This window comes from Tenrec ecaudatus, chromosome 12 (assembly GCF_050624435.1).
Source record: "Tenrec ecaudatus isolate mTenEca1 chromosome 12, mTenEca1.hap1, whole genome shotgun sequence".
NCBI classification, from domain to species: domain Eukaryota; kingdom Metazoa; phylum Chordata; class Mammalia; order Afrosoricida; family Tenrecidae; genus Tenrec; species Tenrec ecaudatus.
In genome coordinates, this window is record NC_134541.1 from 126,655,374 (window position 1) to 126,668,046 (window position 12,673).

The 12,673-nt window shown below is 48.5% G+C and overlaps 1 protein-coding gene across 12 annotated transcripts in view; it reads right to left on the reverse strand.

The window, feature by feature from the left end:
- The window catches only part of GTF2I (general transcription factor IIi), a 109,295-nt gene that overhangs the window by 51,613 nt on the left and 45,009 nt on the right, over window positions 1-12,673 (reverse strand). For 7 of the 12 annotated variants that reach the window (XM_075564836.1, XM_075564837.1, XM_075564843.1 and 4 more), the window contains 3 exons: window positions 10,528-10,605; window positions 4,503-4,562; window positions 2,137-2,193 (listed from right to left, as the gene is read on the reverse strand). In XM_075564836.1, coding sequence (XP_075420951.1) covers window positions 2,137-2,193; window positions 4,503-4,562; window positions 10,528-10,605 — 195 coding nt within the window. The remainder of the gene's footprint in view (window positions 1-2,136; window positions 2,194-4,502; window positions 4,563-10,527; window positions 10,606-12,673) is intronic. The other 5 variants (XM_075564846.1, XM_075564844.1, XM_075564842.1 and 2 more) reach the window with 1 other exon arrangement.

The window sequence follows — 12,673 nt, forward strand, 5'->3', positions numbered from 1 at the left end:
CATTTCATGTTGATAAAATTAAACTTTTTGACCCTTTTATGGTGGTAGGGGTAAGAGAAAACGAAAGTAGGGAAACTAGACCAGGGATAATAACAAATTACCTGAACAAATGGAATTAAAAAATATATTAACTACATTCATGGAGTGATGAGATTCTAAATCAAGTCATGGTTATTTTTCTGCTGCAATTTGAAAAAAACTACAATAAAAACCATAGTTGTTTGTTTTTTTTTTGCGGGGTGAAGGGGTTTGTTATTTCTCCTCCCCTTTCAGTTCCTGAGGAGCGGCTCCCATTGTCACAAGAAACCTTCCAGAAAAAGACCACAGCCGGTGCACTCAGGGGCCGTATGCCCCAGTCTTGTATGTCACTTAAATATATATATATATATATATATACATATATATATATATATATATATATATATATATATGGATTTTGTTAGGATTCTGGGGATCAGACAAACCCAATGGACATGTAGACATTAGTGCTAGAAGTTGTGCTAGAGAGTACCTTTCTCCACACCGCTGCTTTCAGTTTGCAAAGGGTGAGGGGTTAATTGATTGGTCATAAGATCAGTGTTTGTTAGTAGAGAGAGCGGGAGAGAGAGACCAGAACCCAAGTTCATTTCTACTCGCTGACTCTGCACTCTGGTGGTAAAGTCTCTGGGGAAAAAGGCATTCCCAAGGCCCGCCCTCCAAGGGCAGAATTGGAAACGCATGCAGCAAAGCTGGTGGCCCTTTCCAGCTGGCAGATGTACCTGGTGTCTGCGCCTAGCGTGGCTGGGACTGCCCCCCACTCTGCAGAGCAGGAGGCTGGCACAGTGGGGGAGCCCCAGGGAGGCCGGGGCTCCGGGAGCACCGAGCAGCAGCTTTCTGGGGGAGACGCACTCCAGCGCAAGCTCGTGATCCCACCAGGGCATCTGCAACGATGCCTATTGGTCTCCGGGGCCTGAGTGCAGCTGGGCCTCCTTCGCTCCACCAAGGTGGAAGGGCAACTTCAGCCTTTTTGTATAAAGGCAACTCTTCTTTCAAAAGCAAGTGCAAGAAAGGGACGCAGGGACCAAAAGGAGTGCCTTTCCAGTGGAGAGAAATAAGCCCGTGACTCTCCAACAAGATGCTGTTACCTGACGGGGCTTTTGCCCTTGCGGGGAGGGGAACAACCCAAGCCTACGACAGTTCCGACATTCTTGTGGAATTCTGTGAACGGCTTAGAATGAGACAAGCGGCCTCCGTGGCACACCTAACCCGTGAGGCACCCTCTGCACCCTGAAGGCACTCAGTACAGACGGCCAGACTCCCCGTCCCCTCGCCCCTCTGGCCACGGCTTCCCTCTGCCCAGGTTTCTGTCCTGTCTGAAACCATTCCAACGGCCTCACGCCCGGGGGTCGCACACTTTCCCTCCTTGGGGGTCGGGCTTGCTGAATACCTGTCTGATGAAGGCCCACGGAGGGGGACAGAAACAGTACGCGACAGGTTCGCGGACCACGCGGGGTGGTCTCCAGCCTCCACGGAGGGTCGTGGGGCTGTTATCTCCCCCGTGGAGCAAGAGAGAGAGAGATCTCTCGGGTTTCTCTACTTGAGGGCAATTTTTTTTTTAAAGAGAAAGTCTCTCCATGACTGATGTTTCTAGAATAAGTTACTAAGTGCCTGGCAGCTGACTGGGAAGACAGTATATAATAAAAAGTCACTCCACAACAATACAGAACCGGCTGGGGCACTAAGTGATACATTGTAAAACGTGGGCACAGAGCTAGGAAGAGCGCTAATGACTGAATACGTCTTCTTAAAATCATTTCTTCCTAAAACGTTTGCGACCTGGCACCCGGTTGGGGGTGGAGGGGGAGACGTTGCACATCATGAAGTAGTGTACTTACCACTTCGTTTCCAGCCCCGTGTCCTTTAAATAGATGGTTATTAATCAGTGCAAGAACTCAGGTCTATCAGATCTTGAGAATTAAAGTGACAGCAGCAACTAAACACGCACACGCACACGCACAACCTGTTGGCTCACGAAGGCGTACAGCAGGCAATCCTTTATAGTCTCCCGGAAATTGCATCTCGGAAAGATAACCTGCTTTTTAAGGTAGACCCCTCCCCCCCCCGCCACGGCGCAAGGGAAAGCCCCAGTTCTCTAACCTTCTGCCGGCACCTCCACTTCAGTTCCTTCGTTGCCCTCTGCCGAGTGATGGCTTCCTAGAAGGAAAGTATGAACAACAGACAGTAAACCAACCAAACGGACTCTCCCAGAGGAAAAGAGGAACTGGGTGATGATGCAAACCATTTAAGCCTTCTCATGACACGACACGACACATGGGCCGGTGATAACCAAGTCACACGATGTGGCCTTCTCTAACTCAGCAACCAGCTGCGCCCCTTTCTACTGGGAGGCTAAGAAAATTTACCCGAAAGGATGCAGAGACAGGGCAGCTGAGCAGCGTGGGGGTTCAATATCAGCCAGGGTGGAGTGGTGGGCAATCTACGCTGGAATTGGAGAGCTGGCACCATGGGGGGGCGGGCTCACAGCCCGAGCTTCTCTCCCTCAATGACCCACAGACACAAAAAAGACACTCACTCTTCTGGGCTCGACACTGACCTGTGGGACGGTGCCCTACCCCGTCACCTACGGTGTGAATGACGCAAACGCGAGCCCCAGGATGCAGCATCCAAATCAGATGGAAAGGAAACTCGTACATTGAAATTAAGATACTACCTTAGTAGTCTCAATAGCATTTTAATTCAGGTACTATAATCTGCCTGCTTCTAAAAAACTGGAACATAGAGCAACGTGTCAGGTTAGGCAGTCGGTCACAGGGTCAACAGGCTCATCCTACGAGAGCAGACGACGGTTACTCACAAACAGAAAAGGCAGGAAACAGCTATGACGGGGCGGGGGGGGGGGGCGCTCGGGGCACAGCGCCCACTGCTCCAGGGCACTCGTTCTCTGTCCTAGCGGCACAAGGTCCCAGAAGCTGCCTTCTGGCGCAAGTAAAGAGATTTTTCCTCTGAATGAGACTAAATCATTTAGGGGGAGCAGACTCTACGAGCTTTTTTCTCTACTGAGAATTCAATTCAGAAGCTATATTAAAGGTAGAAGCTCTCGAGGCTTTAAAGATCCTTTTTAACTTGATGCAAAAGAACACATTAGATATATTAGAGGCGGGAAGGCTATCATTCAGGAGCTGGCATCTGAATTAAAAACCCCAAACAAACCCAACCAAGCCAGAGGACAGAGTGGGACTGCCCCAAATGGGCCCAAGACTGCAAATCTAAAGGGAAGCAGCCTGCCGCATCTTCCTGCCACAGAGCAGCTGGTGGGTTCGAACTGCCAACCATGGGAGGAGTAGTGGTCAAGCACTTAACCGCTGTACCACCAAATAAACAAACAAACCTCCAGCCGCGGCGACAATTTCCATTCAGTGGCCCTGGAGGGCAGGGTAAGGAAGCCCCACAGGGCTGCTGACGCTGTCCAGCTGCTCTCTGGGAACAAGACCGCCTCGTCTCTCTCCACGCAGGGGCGGGGCTGCTGGCCTCACATCCTCAGGTTGACAGCCAGCGCTTCACCCACCGTGCCACCAGGGCTCCTGTATACAGAGGCTGGCATGCTACAGCCACGTGCTGCGAGCTTCCCCATCTCATGACCACTGTGCGACTTTGTGGTATGAAAACTCACCAGAACTGAAAACCCTGGGCTAACGACCTCTGGCCTAGCCGTTCTGCTTTCCGTACATCCTTGCCCCTTCCTGTGCTCTTCCCTGCGTGGTGTTCTAAAAAGCGCTTTGGGCAATTGGATTTACAGAGCTCGGGCTGTTTGCAGTCGAAGAAAAGCCGCGGTGTCGGGCCAGAAGAGCGAGAGGAGACTGTAAGGGACCCGCGGCTAACAGAAGCGTGGGCAGCCTCAGTTCAGTGATGGTGGGGGGGGGGCACTTCTCTGACTGGTAATTTTACAAGGGACAATTAAAAAGAGAATCGACTGCACCTTTTAACTCTTGAAACCTGAAGTACACAATTAGCCCTTTGGGTATAAGGCCAATCTTGGTGCTTCAGTCAGAACAGAGCTCAGAGAAGCCGTCACTGCAAGATTCTGACCCTCGAGTTGGGGACACCAGACCTAAACTCCCCTAAGGGCAATCTGTTTCTACGCGGAGACTCAACACGGCCTGATCAACATTTACGCTCTGCACCATACAATCACAGCCTTAGCGCCGACTATGCTGATAGAAGGTAGAAATGTGTACTTTACCTGCAATAGGAAAGTGTGTCATGTACCCATTTCGAGATTCATTACTAGATTCACAAAAGGGAAAATTGGTTTTGAAAAACTGTTGCTTGTGACGTTCACGTATATGTTAAAAAAAAGAGAGAGAAGGCCAATGCATTTCTTTTTCCTTTTCCATTTTAGAAAATCAATATAGAAATCAACATCAAAACACAGTCTGTCCAATATAACGAAACATTCAATACTAGCGGTGGGTGGGGAAATGGAAGCGAACAAAAAGATATACCTTGCAAAGACTTCGAAAGGGGAAGTTTTTCATCAACACCATCAGTTTCAGAAGGGCCTGCTTTGAAATACAAAGATTAACACTTCAAAAGGAATCTCCAAAATAAATGCTGGGTCGCTAGAGTGAGCAAGTTTGGGTGAGCGATATGGATAACACCTTTTCCATGAAGAAGAGGCACACACACACACACACACACACACACAGTGGGCGAGGAAGAGAGAAAATGAGTGGTGTCAATGTATGGTGTTAGTGGATGGAACAAGGTCTACTCAGATACATCCAATACAGATACAGTCAAAGGAATGTCGACAAGGACTGGACATAGGGGCTGAATGGGAACGCTGAGTCTAAAAAGGTGGATGGGGGTGTTCTGAGACGTGTGTAAAAAGCACAACTGTCATTTGAACATCATACAGATTAGAAAGGCAACTTTGTCATACAGGTGTGTTTGTTTCCTCCTTGACAAATATATCATCGTTTGTTGTGCTGGAACAAACAAACAAAAAATAGAACCAAATGCTTATTCCTTCCTCGAATCCCTTAAATTATGCAATGGGATGATCAGTAAGCTTGAATCTCAGTTGAAATTGAAACATGACAAACTAACAGGGCTGAGACCTCCCCCGCCCCGCCCCACCCCCGGTCTTTTCATAACTAAACAGCAAGTATGTGAACAGCAGGGCCGCGAAGATTTGAACATCACAGTTACATGCACCACCAAGCATGTTCTCAATTAAGTGTAAAATAAGACGCAAGAGAGCATGTGTTCGTTGCTCCACAAAATATCTTCCTGCTTTAATATTAAAAACAAGCTGATTCACTTACAGTGATCTCTAACTGCCACTTAGAAACAACAGTCTTCAAATGTTTGGAAGGCTTACCAAATTCTTAAGAAACTTCACAGTGGCACTGAATTACATCATAAATCACAAGGGGCTCATCAACGAGCAGATAACTGCACAGAAAGGACAAGAACAGTACTGAAGAGTCTGAAGAAGGGCAAAGCTATGGATGGAGACAACCGACAGCAAAAGACAGAAGCCCGGCTTCCCAGTCACGTGACCCTGGCCAAGAAACACGCAGTACTTGCAAAAGAAATCAAAAAACCAAACTCACTGCCATCGATCGAGGCGGTGCTGACTCAGAGCGAACTCAGAGGCCAGAAGCGAACTGGCCCTGTGGGTTTCCCAGGCTGTCAATCTTCACCAGAGCAGACAGCCTCTTCTTCTCCGACGGGGTAGCTGGTGATTTCAAACTGCCCTCCTTGGGGAGAGCAGTCCAACTCTAATGCTCACCGAGACAGATATACGCTGGGTCACAAAACGCATTTTACATATTTAAAATCCCTGGCCTTGCATAAAGAAGGTTTGTTCTCCAGTGATAATGGAAATAAAATAGAAACCAGGAACAGAAAGACAGCTAAAAGGTAATTCCCTAGGGTGTGGAAGGAAATGCATACTGAACGTACATGACAGAAGAAAACGTAGTAAGGTTGACTGTGGTGATGACTGAACTGAACGGCGGTACTGTGGTACTGTGCGATGTGCGGATTCTGGACAATAAACTATTTCCTTAAATCCTGCTTTAGGGGAAACGTGTGGCATGAAACATTTGTATCAGAAAGTATCTCAAAATCAATGACTTAGGCTTCAAGCTCAGTGTTTCCCAAAGTGGCTGCTTCTGACGAGGAATTGGGGGGGGGTAGGGGGGGCTTTCCCTGGGGGGAGGGGGTGGTGGATGAACCATGGCGGGGGCGGGGCACTGCAAGAACAGACACCTACACTTTATCCTGGATGACGGGCTCGTGCATGAAAGTTTCTCATCGTCACCAGGGTGCTCGTTATTTTTCCTGTAAAGGGGGCAGTGAGCCAAATAAGCCTGGGAGTCTGTGTTCTAACGTAAAAACAAGTATACGAGAAAAATTAAAACGAACATGAGAAAAGGAAAAAAAACTAGTTGATGAAACTAAGAAAGGTCACTCTTGGCGCAGAAGGTGCTCGCATGTGAGCGAGCACCACTAGTTCTCGACCACGGACACCCATGTCCACCTGGGAGGCGATATCTGGAGGCAGTTTTTACTGTCAACACTTGGAGAAGGCACCTGGCATCCGGTGGGCCAAGGCCAGAGGAGCTACTGGACATCCGACAATGCACAACCAAGAGAGACACCAACTGTGACCTTGAAGGGGACCGAGCCGAGTGCTTAGCCATTCTTTCACAGTGGATGGAGTCGAGCACGTCCCGTGGGGAAAGTTTCAAGGGCCAGATGGCTTCACTGGCAAATTTTACCAAACACTCAAGAAAGAGAAGATGCTAATTCTACACAAAGCGAAATGCAAAAAGGGGTCATCTTCCAAAGCACCTCCTCCCATTAACTTTGTGAATAAGGCCGTCATTACCCAAACCAAAGACATTTAGACAGACAAGCAGGCAAGCGAAAACCGACTGGCAATAAATAAAACTAATAACCGCTCGAGGCTTATCCCCGGAAAACAAGGGCCGCTCCACACGTGGAAAAGCAATGGCCATCACCGTTTTAACCGGCCGAACAGACGAGCTACCGCACCATCTCAGCGAGATACAGGAAAGGCCTTCACATAACTCAGTCACCACAGAATCGCTGCCAACGGAACAGGACTGGGAATAGCCTCGATCTAATGAAGGGAATGTGCAAAACACCGACAGCTGTCATCTTCAGCGCCTCCCTCAGAAACCGTGAGCACTCAGGGTGTCTGCTCTCACTGTTGCCAGCCATCAGCAGGCAGCGACACCCAAGCCACTGTCGTAAAGAGTCCAGAAAGAATCTAAAGCACAGAGACAGAAAAGGAGGAAATAAGCTACCTCCACTGCAACTGTATATGGAGAAAATCACAAAGGAATTTATCAAAAATGACTAGAACTTAAAAGCTAATTCAGCAAGGCCAACAGGATACAGAGACCGTATGGTAAAAATCAATTCTATTCCACCTCTTTGCAATACACGGCAAAGTGAAATGTCAGAAATAGCATCACTTACAGTACTATCAAAGACATTAAGTCACTGCTAACACTTCAAAGAAGGAGCCCTACTGGCGTAGTGGTTACGCAGCAGGCTGCATAACCTCAAAGTCTGCAGTTCGAAACTGTTCCCTAGGAGAACGATGAGCCTCTCTACTCCCATCCACCGTGTACATTACAGCCCCCTAAAGCGTTAAGAGTCTTGGGCACCCACAGGGGCAAGTCTACCTTGTCCTAGAGGGTCACCACGAGTCGGAATGACTTGATGGCAGTGAGTTTGGAGTGGTTTTTTTGGGGGGAGGGGGCTGGGGGAGGGAACAGCTCAAAGTACCGATGAAAAAAATGCACCATGTTTGTGAACTGGGAGATTCACTATGGTTAAGATACACAATTCAAAGCAGATTATATCTCAGGAGCCCGAGCTGCTCAGTGGTTAGACACTGGACGACTAATGGAGAGAGATTCGAACCCATCGATTGCGCTCCGGAGAGAAGACCTGCACTCTGTTCCTGTGCAGAGCCACACAGTGAAAGACCGCACCACAACACAGGAGCACTTAGAAAACACGTTTCAGAAAGGATAAAAAGAAAATACATTTCGGGAACCCATGAGCTTTGGAAAAACCTTTAGATTTATAAAAGCAACCTACAGATTTGGTGTAATCCTAAACAAAATCACCGCCACTATGAAAAATGAATCAACAGCACATTGATTCTGCAGTTTATATGCAAAAGCAAAGGAACCTGAATGGGCAAAAAGGCCCACTCTGACCAAGAGCAGAGGTGGCAAGGTTCTCACAGTCTGATCTTGAGAAGGACTGACGCCTGCAGGGGTCAACGGCACTGCTTCTTGCACAGAGACGACAGTGAGGTCTACACAGATGCACAATGCGCTCAGCAGCCAGAGAAATCTTTACACTCCTGGTGCCGGCAAGACGGGCATCCAGTTAACTCAGGGCCTCGCACTGTCCAAAAAATTACTCTGACCACACAATTCTAAAATTTCAGCAGAAAAAATGCCTGTGTCATTTAAGTTTACACCTAACCCAAATTAATACTATATTGGACATCATCAAATTTATGAATTTCTGCTGAATACAGATTTTTAAAAGAACCATTCCCTGATTGGAAAAAATCCTGTGCAAATCATGTAACCCAACAACACCGCCCTCCCCCCACCAAAAAGGAAGGTATACGTAAAATCAGTGGTCGACACTCAATTATAGCAGGTTATATGAAAATCGCTCAATGGGAACTTAATTTGCTATATAAGCTTGTACCAAATACACCAAATACTAAAATACTCAATCATAAAAACATATTCACATTGCTTGCCCAGTCCCCACCTTTTCCAACTATAATCAGGACATCATCGCTTCGAGCTCTCTCCATTCTGCAGGAAGAAGTTGGGTAAGCCAGTCACCCTCTAAATCTGAGTTGGGGGCTGGGGCAGGGCAGAAGCTTCTAGAATTCTGGCCGATAAGGATTGAACTTCTAATGAAAATAATGTAGCAAAACCAAAGTCCAACCTTTTATTCTGAAATCCAAACAGACTCTACCCAGACGTTTCACTAAACAGCAACGATGACGTATGTGCCCCGTGCACTCCTGAGGTCCTGAGGTGCTAAGGGCTGCTATCGAGTCCACATCACTCCCAACATTTGTCGCTTGTAAGGAAGAATCCTGAGGATGCTAACACCTGTTGGCCAGATCATTCCTAATGGCACAGCAATAACAAACCGTTCACCGCTGACCACACGGCAGCACAACATCGGTTAGCACGCATGTACAGCCATTCACACACCAGCATGCACTGACTCACAGCACATTTATGAGGCCCCAGAATTACTAAGGCTTATCTTGCAAAGTGAAATCACATTTTTGCGTGTGGACGTTTGCCTGCAATTTCCATAAGTAGATTTAAAATAACCCTGCGTGCCCCAGCTGTACCACTTCTAGTTTTACTCATGGGAATGTTGTGCCGATGGCCACGCAAACAGACTCCATCACAAATGCTAAGAGCAGCCTGACGTCAAACAGGACCGAACCTCCGCCATGAACTTCCCGTCATTACCAAGGGCAAATGTGGGCGCCGCTCGAGGGAACTAGCAGGGAGGGAGGGAGTGCTACGGACCAGTGTTTAAAAAAAAAAACAACCTACTCTCTGGAAGAACTAAGCCGCCACCTCCGAGTGCCCAAACTGGTTTCCTTTAGGAATCGACTGAAATCAGCTTCTAGCAAAAGAGAGCAAGCCTAAGAGAACGGGGCTGCCTCTACTCTGGGCAGGGAAGTGGCTTCAAGGGGGTCGAGAGGAAGCTTTTCTGGGTAATGGACACTTCATTTCCTCGTTTTATACTGACATGCAATTGAGATCTATGCGTGTGTTTTATATACAGATGCATATATGCACACATACCTGTACATGTGACAGGACAAATCACACTGTACACTTTAAATATTCAGCATACTTCAATAATACATTGATAAAAACTTAACATGGCTATATATACAGAATAAAAAACACCCTTCTAATCTGGAATCTAGCAATGCGCAAATGCGTGCGTCCAGGAACACGTGAAGTTACAACTCTCAGCTCCCTCCTAATAATCATGAAAAAAAATGAAGCGCTCGCAGGGATGGGAAAAACGAATGAACACTTGCTAACATGTACCCACCTCTTGCCGTTCCTTCCTAGCTGTTTGTGTGACACTGAAACTACGCAGAAAAGCTAGCTGAGGGGCACACACTGAGGGGACTGCCCAGGCCTTGCAAAGGACCCCGCCACGGGAGCTGAGTTCTAATTTGTGCCATACCTTTGCTCATAACGACTTCCTGCCCTTCCTGCAGTTCACGTGGAGTTCTTAAGCCTGTGAGCTTAAACCACATTCCAACTTTGAAACACTTTACCCCAATAATGAATCCAAAGTATACAAGCCAATCAGGACCAACCAGCGGAATCGTATTTAAGGAACGGAGGTGACTGCAGACCAGTCGGAGGGGGAAAGACAGATGCTGTTCATTGGCACTACCTTGAATGTTATACTGATAGTAGTCGGGATCTTCCGATTCTTCCTTGACAGTCACAGCTGCCATGTCCAGGGAAATGCCTGGAAAAGGAAATGGAATCACACAATTACATGTCCGGTCAATTCGTAGGGAAACCTACCCTCACCCCTCAATTAGACACGGTCATGTATGTGCAACTGATAAGACTTTGAAAGGAAAAAAGTCTCATAAATGGTGTATGTATGGCATGGGGGGGGGCAGGGTGGCTGTCACCCCTTTTCACTCATGGTAATGGATGCCTCCTGATCCATTCCCCTATGAACAGGATGCGAGGTAGACCTTCCTGCTTGGCCCAGAGGGCAGCCAGGTAAGCGGAAGAGGGCGTGTGTAGACAGAACACAGTGGGAACCGGTGTTTAATCCCCATACACAGAAGTGAACACCGACAAGACGGGTGCTGTTAAAGATCAAGCCAGGAGCAGATTCTAGGGGGGGGGAGCTGCCGTCGCAGGGAGCACAGTCAGCGTCTTTGTCTCAGGTGTGCCAGTGGGCCCCAGGGGTGCACTTGTGCTGTCAGGCCCGAATGTGGCTGAGTGGCCGTGTGTTGACTCTTGGTTGCACCTAAATTCACGTATGCCGTTTTTAGGCCTATGAGCGCGCTCAGTGTGCACAGGAGCCAGCTGCGGGGGAGGGGGGTAGTCGGGGCTTGACACAGCCTGGGAGTGCAGGGTGACCTTGTAGATCGCCGGACATGTTGTTCCTTGGGCTTTGCATCCTTTTCCTTAGGTGTCCGTTCCTTCAATCCAGTGCGAGGAAAGGACGGGGCCCCGATTTTGTAGACCCCTCCTTCCCCGGGGTCGCCGGCTAAGAAAGGTTTCCCCTTTCAGTGGGGAGGGGGCACTAGAACGGACGGTGATTACACAACTCATTCAAAAAGCCATTTAACCATGAACAACAAAGTTTCAAAACTGATTGGAGTAATGAGTGTACAATTCTTGATGTGATTCAACTCTTGAATTGTACGAGATGTGGGATTATGTGGCAATAAAACTGGAAAGAAAAGAAAGAAAGAAAATAGACCCGTTTGATCAGCTCTCCCATCCTCCAACTTAGGGGTGGCTATTATTCTCAGAGAAGCTTAAGAAATGGCCAATAGCTGGGTACGCACGCGCAGGCGCACACACACTCACACACACACACTCAGACCAATACATGCAAGCACAGTGAGTGTAACAGACTGAGAGCCGTGTGACCGGCCGAGAAGCTCTGTAAAATTGCTTTTCTACTGAAACAGCCCACTGGAAATTAATGAATCAATCCCCAAACACACAGCAATGAAGAACGGGCTTCTTTGCTCTGGGCAGGAAAAGACTCTTAGCTGCACTTTAAAGGGCCACCTGCATCTTTTCCAGCCCTAGTCACCTGTGCTGCAGGGACACCACTCACTGGGCCTCCCGGTGTTTGGAACACCCAAGTGACTGGGAGCAGACCCGAAGACTGGGTCTGTTCCTCTTTTCTGGAGAGGTCAGGGTGAGAGAAGGTGCGGAAAAGACTGATAGGAACACCTGGGTCAGCGGCAAGCAACTGTTAATGTGGCTGCGTAATTGTGTGTCTAAGAACCTGGAACGCTTACTGTAAGGACTGGTCGACTGGGTAGAAAATGAGTCAACACAGGAGCAGAAAGGGGGGTTCCTCTCGCTACCATCACGAAGGAAAAGCCAGGAGGGGAACCCCAGGTCCCTGGGCAATGAGCCTCCTCCTCGACCCGAGAGGTGGAGAGCCGGGGCAGTGAGGCTGCCTGGGCCCATGGAATGAGCATAGCGCAGCGTCTCCGGGCAGGAAGGAGGGCACACACCTGCAGGCATCACTGGGAGAGCAAGGCACCGCCAGCCCAGAGTACAGAGGGGCTGAGGCTGAGGACACAATGCAACGGGCACTGGACATGTGTCAGCAATGCAAAGGAAGTGGGGCACATTGTCCAAGCAGAGGCCACGGAACCAAGTAACTGAGCGGCCAAGGACCAGTGAGGAACCTGTGGCAGGCAGGACAGGGAAAGGGCCGTCCTGACAAAAGAACCGTGTCTTCTGCATTTCGGATCCTGGATCGTAACCTGTGAACGTCTCCGATGAAGTCCAGGACAGGGTGGTCGGTGAGTTCTGTGGGAGCCACT